The sequence below is a fragment of the Dryas octopetala genome, chromosome 9, assembly GCF_963921425.1.
Source record: "Dryas octopetala chromosome 9, drDryOcto1.1, whole genome shotgun sequence".
Lineage (NCBI taxonomy): Eukaryota > Viridiplantae > Streptophyta > Magnoliopsida > Rosales > Rosaceae > Dryas > Dryas octopetala.
Genome location: NC_141374.1, coordinates 13,145,104 through 13,161,665, shown reverse-complemented (window position 1 = coordinate 13,161,665; position 16,562 = coordinate 13,145,104). Strand labels below are relative to the sequence as shown.

The following is a 16,562-nucleotide window of genomic DNA, read 5'->3' as shown; positions in this document are numbered from 1 at the left end:
GTGGTAAGTGGTAACAACTTAAAGCCTTTATAAAATTAATGAAAAACTACTAACCTTTGTACCTTTGTTTTTTAAAATTTTATTTGAGCAACTTTTGTACTTTGATCCTATATACCAATGGTACTATGTCCGATTAAAAATTCTCCAAAAATGAATTCTGAAAAGTTACTCAACAAGTTGTAAATAAAGTATAAAGATGAAGAGCATAGGAACAAGTGGGTCTGTTGGAACCAATCAGATAAATAATTACATGCAACCCCTGTCTCTAGACTCTCTACCAATCATTTGTAGTCATTTTAGCCTTTTTAATTTTAGGGTCATGTACTAATGTCCCATGTTTGATCATACGAAATTGCCCTTAAACTACAGATAAATTTGCTCCTGTACCTTGTAGTTGTGCAAACACATTATCCTAGTTAGTAGTTAAGATAAAAACAAAAGGGTACTCTGGTCATTTACAAACTTTTGGCCTTTCACTCCAAGTTTTGTTTCTCTCTCACTTCTCACAACTGAAGCTCAACTCTGAATCAGAGCCTCTAAAAAAAACCTAATGAAGGACTTCATCTGCTTGCCGGAATATTCAGCTATCCACAGCAGATCTGTTTTCTACAGTTAGAGCTTGGAATCCATTTGCTGCGGTTGATACAATTAAGGGGTGAGTTGTTTTTCTTTTCCGAATTCCCATTTTGATGGGAAAAAAAAATCTATATTAAAAGATTGGAACTTTGAATGTTTTACTCCAAATAATTGAAAAGGAAGTTCATGAACCAAATGGGTTTTACAATTGGTCATCCATATGGGAATTCAAGTTTTATCCCTTTTATTTATTAGAAACATTTTTGGGTTCATTTCTTAATCTGTCTCCAGGTCTCTATGATTATCTGCTTACAGTATTCAATTCAATTAGGGTTTCATTAATTGATTTAAATGAATGGTTTAGCATAATTGAATTTTTTGTGAGCTTTGTTGGGATCATCCTGGGTTGTTTTGTTAATTGGGATACTTTGTGGCTGCAATAATCTTCTCTGTTACAGGCGTGTTTAATTAAATTTATTAGTGTATGGATGTGCATCAATAAACTGTGGTCCATACCAGGTTTGACAGAGTCATTGTTACCTGTGAAATATATTGGTTAATGAAAAATGAAGAAGATTGGGGTCAATTTGGTGACGTAGATCATTGAATACACATTCAGAGACATCCCCATGCACATATGCAAGTTTTTATATGTATGGATCAGCCAGTGTTGCTGCAACTGCACTTTGCAAAATTTCAATATTGATCCATTTTCATGTTGTTTTTTAGATTATATTATTCTTCAAACTGTTCCAAGCTTGTAAGTTTATACTTTGTTTGTCTTTTGTCTAGAATTTATGTGGATTGACTATCTATGCCAATTTAATTTTCAGTTGAAAACCACTTTGAAAGTTTGCTCTTTCAATTGTTTAAAGCATGAACCTTGTTCGCGCACATGGACAAAGCTTTAAAAACCAAGCCCTGCAGACTTGGTGATCAGAATACTAGTGATATTGTTATATGCTTGAAGATTGGAGAAGGAAGACCCCAACGATTCTACTCCCACTCCTCTATTCTCAGAAATAGGAGCAAGTACTTTTCCAATTGCCTGTCTCGTCCAGACTCTAGTAATTGCATTGATATTCATTGCTCAGAGTCGAACTATGATCACCATGTCAACCTGTTGAGGCTGTTGTATCTTCCAACTGACTCAATTTTGGATTTATTGGACTCTGTTAGATCTGCTGTTGGCATTCTTCAGTTAGCGGTTGCCTTCCAGTGTGAAGAGGTTGCATGCTGCTGCATCCAGTACTTGGAGGCCGCTCCTTGGGAGGACAAAGAAGAAGAACACATCTTAAAAGCAGTATCAAAATTGGGTCCAATAGCTATGCCCATATTAGCCAGGATCCAACCTGTTGATTTAGCTGCCACCAAAAATGTTTTTATCTCAGCAATTCGCGTTGCCACGTCCATTTGTGGGCCATGTCCTCCATTTGGTAACGAGCTTAAAACTTCTGCTCAAGAACAGGTTGAATACATGTTAGGAGAAGATGAAGATGCACTGTTGGTCACAGCTGATGATGAAGTAAAATCAGTGGTAAGAATGGGTCTTTCGCACATTTATTCGTCATTTGAAAAGGAATTGTCTTCCCTACTTTTGGAGCCTGACCTTGCATCTGAGAAAGCAGAGGAGAAAATAGTGCATAGTTTATCTGATCTTGAGTGGATGTGTAACATACTTGGGAAGATGGATTTGATGAAGGATTTTGTTTCCAACTGGGCTGAAAGCTCCAGTAATGTTATAGGAGTAGTTGAGAATAAGAAACTTGATTCTTTTATGTGGGTTTTGAAAATCAAGCTCGTAGAAGTGACTGCTAAAGTCTTGGAAGCAGTTGGATATGGCAATGTGATTGTTCCAGCCCCAATCCGCTTGACATTACTAAAGACATGGCTTCCTTATATAAGGAAGATGAAGCCCCTCTTGGATTCAAAGGGCAGTGAGGAGACAGGTTTTCCATACAAGATGAGTGAAGACTTGTGCCAGAGCATTGAAGGGGCCTTAGTGACCTTGGTACTGGCATTGCCGTCAAATGATCAAGCTGAGATTCTGGCAGACTGGATGAGAGCCGAGCAGGTTCGGTATCCTGACTTGAGTGAGGCCTTTGAGGTCTGGTGTTTCAGAACAAAGTCTGCAAAGAGAAGATTGGTGGAGGGCTTGGATGGGGCTGGTAATGCCACTGTTACCCTCTGAAAGTTTTTGTTCCTCATGTGTTGTACAATTACTTTGTCAAATGGGAAGGACATTGGACCTGAGGTATTCATGTATTTTGACATAATTAAAGCTCCTTTTTGGAGATTGGGCTTCATTTCGTTGCAGCTTCCAAGCATTACTCCCCCCCTCACAGCACAAGTAATGCCTCCCATAATCCCACTTTTGTGGATAGTATAGAATTCTTCTCTTTTAATATGGATAGAGATGGAAACCATAACCATGGTGGTAAGGAAGCTAGTTTATTTAAATTTAGTTTTATTTTAAGTAACTGTGAGGAGCGATTATGTATAATCATCATTGATTTGTAAGTGTTGAAATTAATAATTCATTGAATCATTATATTAAATGTTCAAAATTGATCCCTTAGATAAGCATTACTTATTTTATATTTATTTGGATCAAGAATAGTTATCCTAACAACACGTCCTATACACCCTATAACGCATTTTCTATGAAAGAATCTCTTCTTATACACAAGTCGAACCTAGTGTTTCTATTCACAGTCGAAGACTATATATATCCAACTAATTTAATGGCAATTATAATAAAAAATAAAAAATTATTTTGAGATTAGCCATGAGGCCCATGACCAGTAGTACGCTGGTAATTAAAAAAGAAAAAGAAGAAAAGAAAATGCATGATAAGTTGATAACTAATTAACTATACTACTAAGCAAGTCTCAGTGGGTCCCACCAACTTCATCACCGACCATCAATATTCATCATCACCATCATCATATCATCATCCCCAAATTTTAACACCAAACCCCAATCCCGAATCTCATCTCTCTCTCTCTCTCTCTCTCTCTCTCTCTCTCTCTCTCTCTCTCTCCTGCAACTTTCACAACTACAAATACAAATACAATATTCGGGGTCCTCCCCTTTGTCATGTCGGTGATGATGAGCTCCTCCTCCTCATTATCACTATCATTATTCTTATTTCTTAATCTTCATTTCATAGTCTTTTATTGATTATTATTAATATTTTTAATACTCCATTTCATCGCCGAAAAACAAAAAAAGAAAAAGAAAAAGAAAATTGAAAGGAGGAAATGTACGTAACGGCGGTGCGACCGACGGATCTGAATCGGAACACCGAATGGTTCACGTACCCGGGCGTGTGGACCACCTACATTCTCATGGTCTTCTTCTCGTGGCTTATCGTCCTCTGCGTCTTCGGTTGCTCTCCCGGCACCGCCTGGACCGTCGTCCACCTCTGCCATTTCCTCGTATTCCCTTCTCTCTCTCCCTCTTTATTCTTAATTTGCTTACTTTCATGTTGAATTTTAGATATATATATCTAAGTGTTTATGTGTATGTTATTGTGGTGCTGGATGTGGAAAATTGTTGTTTGGTTTAGTGGATTGGGGGGATTGCGAATCTGAATTATTAGGGTTTGATGCCAATGGTGAAAATTTCAGTAACATGAATGAATCACACAATTTGGAATCCTATATTACATTTTGGATCGAACTGGGTAGCTGGGCTTCTTAATCCCATAGTAAGTTGACCAAGAATTCAATAAGTAATCACTGATACTGTTACCATGGTACGAATATTATCTACAAGATAACAAATTTCTAGTGGATTGGATGAAATTTCAAAGAATCCCACAATTCATTATATTCTCTTTATTAGATACATGTTTGGAGGAGAAGAAGCTCTCGTGTCTTGTTCTGTAGTAGAGGTGGGGTTGAATTGATAAACAACCATCAATTATATAACCCCCAAAAAACCAGATTTCACAGGCAACATAGAGGAAGAATGAAAGACATGTCTTATTGACTTAATCGTACAGACTAATTATATAATTTGGAATGCGGGGCAGTTGCAATGATTTTGTATTGGGAAAATTAGGTTTGGTTTCACAAGGTTCAATTTTTGGATGCTATACTGTAAATGTTTCTAATCATTGTGTATAATGGAATGATCCATTTTTTTATATGGACAGACAGTTTGCTTAGCACACTTCATGTTGATAAATGAGGTCCTTATATGGTTTTCACAACTCTTGAGTTGAAGTTAAACCTTGCTTTTAATTAGTTGATGCTGATTTTATGTTTATAATGTGTCTGTTATGTGGTTCCTTGTGAAAAGTGAAAGTTGATGTATTGCTGGATGTTAATCAGTTGTGTAATATTCTACCCGCCTTATTGATCTATACAGAAATTTGATGTCTTGCAGTCTTCCTGATGTCACTTTTAGTTACTTATTGACATGTATTTTGATTGTGTTTGCATTTCCTTTCAGATTACTTACCAATTCTTTCACTGGAAGAAGGGAACACCATTTGCTGATGACCAGGGTATCTACAATGCGTTGACTTGGTGGGAGCAGATAGACAATGGCAACCAACTCACTCGAAATAGAAAGTTTCTGACTGTTGTACCTGTTGTGCTGTAAGTACATTAAACTTTCCCATATAAGCCTTTCAGATTGGATTTTGAAATGCAAAATTGGAACATATTCATAAATTATAGAATTTTGCCCATGGTCCTCACTCCTCACACACACAGACTTTTACTACCGAGTGAAATGGAATAACTATACCCAAAGTATAATCCTTTAGTTTGGTTTAACCTTGCTGTTATACCCATGTCAAATTTTTGCTTGTTAAGACTTATTTTGATCTATGAATTATTGAATTCCACTTGACTTATTAGACAAGGAAGACACTTGACAGAGTATAATAACCCTTTTTTGGGCATATGCTGCTAGTGTATCGAATGCTGCTATCTCGATACAAAGTTTTTCTTACCCATCCATCATTTGGCAGGTATTTGATAGCCTCTCACACAACAGACTATCAAAATCCAATGCTGTTCTTTAACACACTTGCAGTTTTTGTGCTGGTAGTTGCAAAGTTCCCAAACATGCACAAGGTTCGTATATTTGGAATCAATGCTGATCACTGACTTCCATAAGGTCAAAGTTTGACTTCAGTTTTCTTCGTCTAATCATATTGGCATTCCAATTTACTGGTAAAAATCCCTGTGGGGGATGTTGAAACTGGAAACACACTGTATTATTCTTCTGGATGAAGTGAAATTTTTACCCCTCCTGCTCTTTGTTACATACTAAACGAATGGGGAAATGTCTGCAATTTGTTTTTCTCATTGTAAGAGAGAATTTTGTTGAATTTCATCACTCATTCATTGTTATTCATTTCCAGATAGAAGAATATCCCTTTCATTGCCTCATGATTGCATTATCTTAAAATCCTAGGTTATATATATATATATATATATATATATATATAATCTAAATATGGTTGGTCCCTATGCCTCCTAATGAGCAATGTTCCTGGGATGGGAAGTAGGTCGAAATGTAATTAAAAGTGAGATCCTGAGTCTCGTCTCTGTAGCTCTGCAAGGTTGGCCCACTTAATTGGTTTGGGCTAGTACCTTGTCAGGCTTTGTAGGCAGACTTATAAGCCCAATTCCCATCCTAGGTCTTGTAACATGCTTGACGACATTTGGAAAGAGAATTTGAATTTTTCCACCAAAAAAAGGAAAGAGAAATTGAATTTGGGATCTCATATGTAATTAAGGGTACCCAACTCCTCTAGAGCAGAGCCAAAGGTTAATTCTAATTTCTACCACGTGGAGCAAGTCATCTTTACTTTAGACAAAGAATTAATCTGTGGATAATGTCTGGCCACATTTGTCGAATAATAACATTTTTCCCTTTCTCCCTATTCAAATGTACGTGTTATTTTGGTACCAATTAAGTGTGCATAATTATAAACCATGCAGTCGATTTGATTTGATTTGTTTTTTCTCAGTTACAAAGGCAAATGAGTGAAAGACTGCCCTATGATTATACGAGGGCTATGAATGAGCAAGTATTACTTTCTTTAGTGAGGTTTAAACTTACAGATTCTTTTAACTCCCATAGCGACAACGTGGAGGATATGTACGTCATACGAAAAATTTGAAAGTTAGAAATGTTTGTATGACTTACGAATTTTCATTTGGGGTGTAAAGTTTGGAAGGGAAAAAAAAACAAGAAAGAATCTGGATTGCAGGCAGGTATTTCACGCATTGACAAAACACACCAGGATACTTAATTTGATGGTTTTTACTGAAGAAAGGGTATGCTATAAATTGGGGACACCTGCCTTTAATCTGTTCACTGAAAAGCCTAAGCACTAAAGCACAACCAGAAGAAGCCAAGGACAACACAACATAACCGGCAACAACCATTCAGATCCAGTTTTCATCTTTTCTCTACTTTTCAATTGATCTTCTTTTTCTATAAATAGCTGGCATGACCCATAGTTTTTATGAAGCTGTGCTTGGTGTTCAAGGAATATGGTTTGTCATTGTCAACTTGGACTAAAGTGCATGGTGTGTGAAATAAGTACTGTGGACATATGGCTCATGGATGGCTTGACATTGTGGAATTCCCAAACAGCCCTCAGAGAAGGCCAAGTACTCAAGTAGTAACAATTTAAGAATTAAGAGGTTTCATATAAAATATACCGTTAAAATTTGGCTGGAAAAAGACCTCCATGATAGGGGGGGTGGTATATCTAACACTTGCTAGGTTATTATGCACACATATACTAAGTGGCTTACAGCAAGGAACAAAAAAGCATATATAAAATTAATTTAAAAGTTGGGAGTCCAGATCTGGATGGATCAACTTAGTGGGGTGTATTATTCTTTCTTTAGCACACTTGCCAAGGGGAATGTTTGTGGGTCCCAACCCAAGACCAAAGAAAGAAGGGTTTGTCAGATCTTTCTCAATTGGAGAAATAAAAACTAAAAATAAAAATGAAAATGAAAAAGGAAGGGGTGGCATGGAAGCAATGATCATTCAAGGAAATGGGGGCATTGTGGATTTGTGGGTGAGTCTTCAAAACTGTTTTTGGATATGATCTCATCAGTAGGTGAGCTTTTTGGTTGAGGCAGGTTTTAGTGGTTCTAAATTAAACATGGAGCTGCTGCTTTTTTGATGATCATCAAGACTTATTCTTTATTATTACAAAGTCATGTGGAAGGGATCAGAGTTCTTACCTGGCTGAGATCTCATGATCATCATCTCTAGCTAGCTCAATAGCTCCCCCCACCTCCCCCACTTGCTTCATGGAGATCATATTTATATATCTTTCTGTAATGGCTAGAAGAATCTCCGTTCTGAATAAGGCCTTAAACTAAAATCCTGCTAAAAGGACATCAGATAGAACAGAATTGGAGATAGAGATGCATGGAATTAAATTAACAAATTCCAAGGCATCCACTGCAAACCAATTGAGTATGTATGACTTTGAGTGTGCCACATTAAAGAAGAGCTAGCTAGGTAGCTATTTAACATCCACATGATCCATACAGAGTTGCACATTATACATTTATTTATTGTACCAAGCCAACCAATGACACACATTACAGTGGGCTGCCCTTTGCTTTCTAGCACTACTACTACTGATAGAAGAAATTACATGAAATAAAGGGCACATTAATACAAGTGCATGCCTCTTCTACTACTTGCTACACCCTAAAAAAATCTGGGCTGGTCTTGATCATCATCACTTTTATCCTCCACAAAGTATCCCAATAAATCACCCTTTGTTTCTGAAGCCAATCTAAAATAAGCTTCAAAAATTAACCCACCATGTACTTCAAAGAGTAAATAAAGATAATATCCCAAGACAAAAAAAAAAAGCAAAGTGATCATGATAAATTAAGAAACCCATGTATCCCCTATCTGTTAGTTATGAAGAAATCCAAACCAAGTCATCACCCAGCATGAGAGAGATTAATAAAGGAGTTTAAAATCAGCACCAAAAAGAAGAACATAAGAAAAAGAAGAAGACCATGATTGTTTTTGATCATCTGCTTGCTTAATTTACCATGATCCTCCTCCTAACATTCCAGTCCAATACCCAGTTGAGTCCCCATGCTCCTTGTTCTGCTGCTCAGTTCCTTCAGCAGTAGTATTGCTTGACACTTGTTTCAAGTCTTCAAATGGAAACAAAAGCCTCCCACTGCTCTCTTGATGATGGACACCTTGCAGACTACCATACCCACTTCCAAGCCCATCCAGTGAAAAATTAAGGGTTGGCTTGAATTCCTGCATAGGATTGAACCCAGATGTATATACAGTAGTACTACTGTTGTTGGGATCTGGTACTGAGGATGATGGCATAGGCATGAAGGAATTCAAGCCCCTTGAAGTGAGTCCAGTGAGAAGCTCCAAAGCTGAGAGGTGGGATGTTGTTGTAGTAGTATTAGAAGATGAGGAAGAATTAGCAGAAATGTGGTTCTTGTTGCTGTTAAGTTCAATGTTGGCAGGTACTTGAAAGTGATCAGAGATGTTCCTGAAATCTTGATGATGATGATGGGTTGTTGGGAAAGTCAGGTTTAGATCCTGGCCTTGATTGATATTGATCTTTGGGGTTTGGCCTTGATGGGGCTGTATCAGATCAGGAAGCCTAGCCTTTGATGATGAAGAAGAGTTGTTAGAAGAAGATGAGGAATTAGAAGACCTCTTGTTCTTCCTTGATCCCCCTCCAACTGGGATGTTCCTGAGGGACCCACCTTCAGTCCAATACCTCCTGCAAGTCTTGCAGAAGTACCTGGGTTGTGTGAGGCTGTAGTTGTTGTAGTAACAGAACTTGGTGTTGGTTGAGTTGCACCTTGGACAGTTTATGGCTTGTTCTTTCTGAGGCCTTGCCTTCCTCTCTAAATTATTGGCTGCTGCTGAAGGCTTAGGGCATGGATTTGTCACTATCTCATCTATGGGTTTCACCACAATCCCCTAAAAATAAAAAATAAAAAAGCCAAGAGAAAGAAACCATAATTAATTTCTTCAGATCAAACAAAGAAAAGAGGGTGGAGAATACTATGAATTTAGAGAAGAGAGCTGAAAGACAAACAAAACAAAACAAGTGAGCAGCAGCAGCTGCTTTTTTACAGTACTTTTTCAAAATTGTATATCATCAGCCAACATGAAAAAGAAAAGAGAGATCAGAAAACAAAAGAAAATTGGAGTCTTTTTTGCCTTTATCACCTAAGCAAAAGATAAAGTGAAGAAACACATGTTTTGATGAAAGAACTGATAAAAACTAAATCCCATGCCATTTGAGTGGGGACTTATTGCACTACCCTTATGAACATGGCCATCATCTCTCTCTCTCTCTCTCTCTCTCTCTCTCTCTCTCTCTCTCTCTCTCTCTCTCTCTCTCTCTCTCCCTTACAAATAAAAGAGAGGAACCAAATTAAGACCATGCATAATTCATTAAGAAGAAAAAGCCCATACTCTCTTGTAGTATATGGTCTAAATTATTCAGGAAGAAAAGAGAAGAAGAAAGAGTTGTTGATGATGAATATGTTTCTCCCTATACCTGTGGCCATTGAGCAGTGTCCATGGCTGATCAACTGGAGTAGTACAAGATGAGCAAAGCTGAAGAAACTGTTATCCTCAAAAAGAGAGAAAAATTCACTTTTTCTTGAGACTGGCTACAAAAGCTGGAAAGAAAAAAGAATGTTTTTGAGGGGGTTTGTGTGTGGACGTTCTGTGTATGTATGGCCCTTGCTTTATGTGTTGGGTGTATGAGAGAGAGAGAGAGAGAGGTTGCTTTGTTTAATTTATATAATATACTAATTATATTCTTTCTTATTCATTTTAAAGTATTTTATTCTAAACTCCCGAATGGGAATAATTTTTGTCTGCAGATTTAGTAATTTAATATGGTTAATTTTGTAGAATTTAAAATGAAACTTTGAGGGTGGCTTTGGATACACATATCTCTTTTGGTCTAGGCTTTAATTCTCTTTTCTGACCGGAAAACACGGCCAAGTCAGATCAATTCATTCAATTAGCTAGCTAGCCAAATTTCACTTAACTCAGATATATATTAACACTCCTGTTTCGAAAATTCTACAGTACAAACCTTGCATATGATGAAAACATCTTTTTACTTGTAAACGTTAACTGATTCATTTTTCACTATTAGAATATATATTCTTCGTTATCAAATTAGATGTGTTTGTCTTAAATCTTCTCCTCATTTTTAGCTTATTACACATCCTCGCGGTAAATACATGAAAATTATAAAAATATTCACTTTGAAGTGACAGGAGCTAAACCTTGGATTAAGCTTGATTACCCTTCACTTATCCTTGTAAGTTGTTTGTCCTTTGGGACAGCCATGGATTAAGTTTGAGTTTGGCTTGTTCTTTTCTGGGGAAAATAAAGTGAACAAAAAAGATAAATAATGTTTGTTATAGCATAAGCACTGTACGGAAAAAAGGACAAACATGCAGCTTACAACAAAATCCATTTTGAATTTTTGAGTTTGTTTTGTTTTAAACTAGGTGTATTACATTATATAACTTTTTTTTTTTTTGGTCGGAGTCATATATAACTATTCAATGGGTCATATTTAATAGACCAAATATGTGTGTGGAAATGAAGTTTTTGATTTGTGGATCCACAAATCTGCAACTACATGTGTTTCTAGATCAATGGTACGTTTTAGACTTTTAGTGCACAGTTGCAAAGCTAACAATTTTGGGTTGGTACAAGTAGGGGTGGGCACGGGATTGAGTGGGGGGTGGGGGGGGACGAGACTTATCTTATCTCGTTCTCATCTCATGATTTAAGTTCGGGATTAGTACGGGATGAGATGAGAATTTTGGTACCATCTCGTTTCGTACCAAACTGGTTCGATACCATTCCAATCCCAGACTGAAAAATAATAAAAATTCAATTATTCAATTTTTATTCAAGATTCATCTTTAAATAATAACATGTAAACATAACTTATTTTATTCAACTATGCAAACGGAACAAAAATTCAAGTAATAACCTGTTTTTATTCAAGATTGAAAATTCATCTTCAAGACTTCAACAATTCAACAATTCAAATAAACAACAATACAATTATACAACATAAACTTCAACAATTCAAATATTCAAAGTTTTAAAGTTCAAACATAAACTCATAAATCAGTAAATCACAATTAAGCCTCATAGCTTATTTACCAAATCCAAACTAAAAAACATAATTAATTCTTATGACTTATTACATCCCAAACTAAAAAAAATTGAAAAACATAATTAAGCATATGGCTTATTACATCACAAACACAACAATCATAATTAAGCCTTATGGCTTATTACATCTCAAACTCATAAGTAATTGAAATCCAAATTACTTTCCCTTTGCTTTTGGATTTGAACTCTTTAAACTACAAGTGGCATTAATGGTAGTACTTGCATATTCTACACAAAATAATTCATAACAATTAGTAACTTAGTCCATGAAACTTGCAAAGAAAACCAAGTAAAGTTTAAGATAATAAACAAAACATTACATGCTTCAACACTTTCATAAAATTCAAGTTCTCTAAGACAAGGTTCATCTTCTAAATCCAAATTAAAAAATGAACTGGGCTTAGTGATATTTGGGCCCATTAAATTAAATAATTAAATTTTAATTAATCGGTACGGGACGAGACCATCTCGGTATTGAACATTCAGGACCGATCTTATTCCGTTTGAGATTGGTATGGTACGGGATTAAAAAAAAAAAAAAAAACCAGATGATACCAAACGATACGAAATGACACGGAATGGTATGGTTTCGGTATTTTCGATCTTAGTGCCCACCCCTAGGTACAAGTAAGAGCTAGTCTATGCTATGCCTATGAACATGTCCAAGTTGTTATGGGTTTACTGACGAATAATACATATCGATCACTTGAGAGACAACCAGACTCCAATAATTTCTATATCTGTACATATCATCATGCATGTTCAATTGTTCATGTACAAACCCTTTATGCATGAAGCATCTAAAATGATGACTCAGCATTCAATCCAAGGGATATGAATATGGCAAGGCCTGTTGGTAGTGCTACTTGCCACATGGGTCACATAGTACCCATTTCTGTAGCTCAATGTATAGAGATCAGAGTCTAATTATATAGCTAGGAATTGATGTATGGAGTTATAATGTCTGGGAATTAAAAAGGCATTTGACCACTTAAAAAGAGGATTCTGATCATTTATATGCTACAGCACACAGTAATGCATCTTGTGATCACCTATGAAGTCTTGCTTTATATAAAAATTAACCATGCTTAGTCTAGTTGGCCCAAAAAAAACCAGGCTTATTCTAGGTCATCTAGGACATGATCATATTGTCTTTAATTAAATTTTGAATTATTTTTTTATTTCTGTGTGAGCGAGCTTTTTTATCGTTTTCACCAAACAAATGAGGTTAAAGAGAAAAAAGTCCGAAATACTCTCTATCACTAAAATTACAAGTCATCATGTATGACTGTATGAGTGAGCAATAACTTATTTACAGTTTTTCTTATAAATTTATACTCTATACAATGATCTGTATGAAATCATGTCATAGAGTAAAATAGTTCTGTAACTTTAATACCCTTTATATATTGTTACTAAAATGATCCATAGACATAATAAAAGCCTTCTCTTTGATAGATTTGTCATAAATTTGAACCCAAAATGGATCGTATATGACTTTTTTTTTTTTTTGGCCGGGAATGGCATATGACTATATGTGCATAAAATTAATGCAGGTATGAAAAAGCGACTTGACAGCATAATTACTAATTTTACATTTCCTTCAACGCCGACTTAACAAAAACCCATCACTTTCAAAAAATGACTCTCTAACATCAGACTTGAAAAAAAAAAAATAATAATATATATATATGTATACCACCAAATTAAACGGTGGCATTTACTGATAGTACTTGCTAATTCTATGGCATTAATGAAGTTAACTACGCAAAAGAGATGAGCTTGCTGGCTTTTGTCTAATGGAAGGTTGATAATTAACGTCACGACATTATCATCAAGCCTAGATTGATAATCTGAACATAATATATTAATTGTCTCATAAAAGAATATATATGTGTGTGTATAAATATAGAGCAGGCTCATTCAAGTGCGAACGTCTGTACGTTTGTATCTGACGCTAAGCTCTCGGCGGTGGTCGCCGAGCGCTTGATAGTGCAAAATTTGCAGCTACATATCGAGCGCTCGATACTGGTTTAACAGTGTTTATGTTATGGTTTACCTCTAAGATTTTGGGCAGAATCCTCGAGCTAAACTCTAACATAATGCCTTCACCAAGCTCATTCTATACCCATGAGAAGATGGGGTGAAAAGATGAGAATTTACCCTCAAAACTCGGCGGTGAAAGCAGCGGTGAGTGCTTGGTGGCAGGTGCGCACATTCGTACGTTCGCATGTTCGCACCTGATCGAATCTAGTATATAGAGTACTTCAAAAAACAAAAGTTTGGAATCCAAACACGTATTACGCTTGTGACGTTTTCGCCAGATGATTTTTACCAGCTAAGGTTGAGGGTTCAAATCCCTCATTATGCTCTACCTCGTATGAAAGAAGGAAAGTCATAGAACATGACATGCAACAAAGATTTTGAGTCTCAATTTTTAGTAGAGCATTCAAATGCTCAAATATTGAGTGTTCAAATGCATCGGTGTCCAAAATTTCAGGGGTTCATTTTAAATGTTTTGTCTAATGAGTTTAGATAATTAATTAAGTTATTGACTCTTGACTAAATGTGTGGTCTAAATTCACATTTAAATAAGTTTGTGTGACAACTAACGAAAGAATATAACTTGTGAAAAATATATATATATATATAAGTATACTTTGAAATCGGGATCAACTCAATGAAACCGTACATGCAACTGCTGCAATTTCGGGTCTAATGATGTCGTAGTCCTATATTTTAAAGGTGAATGTGTTGTAGTATTAGTAATCAACCAATTAATGAGAGATAGATAGATGATATTGCTCAGGCTAAAACTCGGTCACTCCAAAGTATGACACGTACCTCCACGTAATATTTTCATGACATCAATCTCAGAAGAGCACTTATATATCATTAGCATTCGAAAAGAAAATATGATAAAATTAATTCTTGCATTCCAAGCATATATACAATTATGTTGCTGATCATTCGTCTTCTAGTTTAATTCACATCTTATTTTATTTAGCACATCAATTACCACCCAATTAGAGCTTCTGATTACAAATGAATGAATTGTTGATAATTACATAAATGTTTTTTCTTTTGTTAAACAATCTCATACGTTATTTAATTGTGCTTGACTCCTTAACATAACCATCCCATTACACTTTTTTGCACTTAATTATAACAAGTACAACAAAGGGATAACACGTTGCACTTCTTCTCCAAATGGAATCCAAATCCAAAAATGCAGCTTGGAAAAATGAACTCTCAACCAAACATTCCCTTAACCTTTCGCATGCATATATTATTATGCATAGCAGACTCAGTCGTTGTTTCATGCCTGAGTTTTTTTACAGGCATTTCTCATAATGAGATGGTCGAAAGGCCCACCTCTGAGAGATGAGACATGTCTCATAGAGGACTCGCTTGTTGTTTCACTTGTCACTTAAGATTCCACAGGGTTTGTGCTTGTCAAGTGAATGAATGATACGTGGACTGTGCACTGATCCCCTGACATCTAGCTTGAATTGAAGTTGATCAATGATTGAACTTGGACGGCTCTGATTGGCTGGGCCCCTCCTTGTAATCATAAACATGGCCTTGAAAACTTGATTGATAAAATGGGACCTCTCTGCCTCTCCATTCATCAATCATGTAGGGCCATGTGATATACATCTTTTCTTTCTGAACACAACTGCTGTGACATTATTAGCAATACCTAATCATATTTCCACAATGGCCCACCTAAATTCTCTACTCAAACTTCACCTGGCTCTATAGCTTTTGGAGCATGGCACGTGGGAAGCAGTCATTGGCTTGATTAATTATAATGCAAAAATACCTTAATATTTGGAAGTTCCCTTCACTACTGCTATCCATTAAAAGTTTATTTTGTCACAATTAACTTTGCTAAAGATTTAAACTTTAGAGTGATGACATTTTGTCCTACTCTGTCAACCAATTAGCCAAAGAATTAATGAAAACAACTACATGTACTTGTAAGTCTTGTATATGATTGTCCCATAGCATTTGAGTTTTAAAGACATGTTTTCAGCACTTATGGAAGTGTTAGGTAAAGAAGGATTATTTATATATATATGTATACTAAAATCAATATACAACTTGTATAGTGGCCAAAAATATATTCAACTTGTATAATATATGCTGATGAAACGTTTGGGAGAGATGAAAAGGAAAGTAATTAACAAGAGTCCTCCCATGATAATTATGATTATGAGGAGAAAATTAATTAGTACTATTGACTCGTTATTATTAATTGACGTTAATCATAATTATCGTGAGTATTGTGTTCATAATTTTTACTAGCATTGTTGAAGAGTGTTATATGTGTTCAAGCTTGATAAAAGAGTATGGCTAGGTTTTTCTGAGGTTTTGTGAAAACAAATATGCATTGAGGAGACTTGGGAAGGAATAGAATACGAAAAGACAAGGTGCAATGTATTTTTTGAGATTTTTTTATTTTTTAAATAAAAGTTAATAGTATTAACAGATCGAGTTAACTCACTATTAAAAGGGAGGTCATGTGTCAAACAAATAGGCAAGTGATAGGGAAGACACATGGATTTTGGTGACAACAAATTTGGACCCAACGTATTCGACCTAGGGATGGCAAAATTTTCCGCCTTTGAAAATCCCTACGGGGACTGCCCTAATTAAGCGGGTATGGTAATACCATTCTCGTCCTCGCTCCATATATCCGTTTAATAAAAATATTATATTCTATAATTATATTTAAATTTTTTATCATCTATACTATATTATGTATT

At 35.8% G+C, this 16,562-nt stretch overlaps 2 protein-coding genes and 1 pseudogene across 4 annotated transcripts; 2 read left to right on the top strand and 1 right to left on the bottom strand.

The window, feature by feature from the left end:
* Positions 1–496: 496 nt before the first annotated feature.
* LOC147274321 (BTB/POZ domain-containing protein At3g05675 pseudogene) lies at positions 497–3,127 on the top strand (annotated as a pseudogene). 2 transcript variants are annotated; one of them, XR_015124264.1, is made up of 2 exons: positions 497–655; positions 1,410–3,127. The product of XR_015124264.1 is annotated as a BTB/POZ domain-containing protein At3g05675 pseudogene, transcript variant X1 (transcript). The 2 variants fall into 2 exon arrangements; XR_015124265.1 differs by having other exon boundaries at positions 504–655; positions 1,452–3,127.
* Positions 3,128–3,574: 447 nt separating this feature from the next.
* Positions 3,575–5,984, top strand: LOC147274320 (uncharacterized). Its single transcript, XM_086257527.1, has 3 exons — positions 3,575–4,016; positions 5,038–5,186; positions 5,564–5,984. The coding sequence occupies exons 1-3, from the start codon at positions 3,840–3,842 to the stop codon at positions 5,700–5,702; spliced, it is 465 nt and encodes a 154-aa protein (XP_086113653.1). The 5' UTR covers positions 3,575–3,839; the 3' UTR covers positions 5,703–5,984.
* A 2,141-nt stretch (positions 5,985–8,125) lies between these two features.
* Positions 8,126–10,315, bottom strand: LOC147274319 (dof zinc finger protein DOF4.6-like). The gene is made up of 2 exons (XM_086256308.1): positions 10,136–10,315; positions 8,126–9,549 (listed from the first exon to the last, which is right to left on the bottom strand). The coding sequence occupies exons 1-2, from the start codon at positions 10,157–10,159 to the stop codon at positions 8,638–8,640; spliced, it is 936 nt and encodes a 311-aa protein (XP_086112434.1). The 5' UTR covers positions 10,160–10,315; the 3' UTR covers positions 8,126–8,637.
* Positions 10,316–16,562: the final 6,247 nt, after the last annotated feature.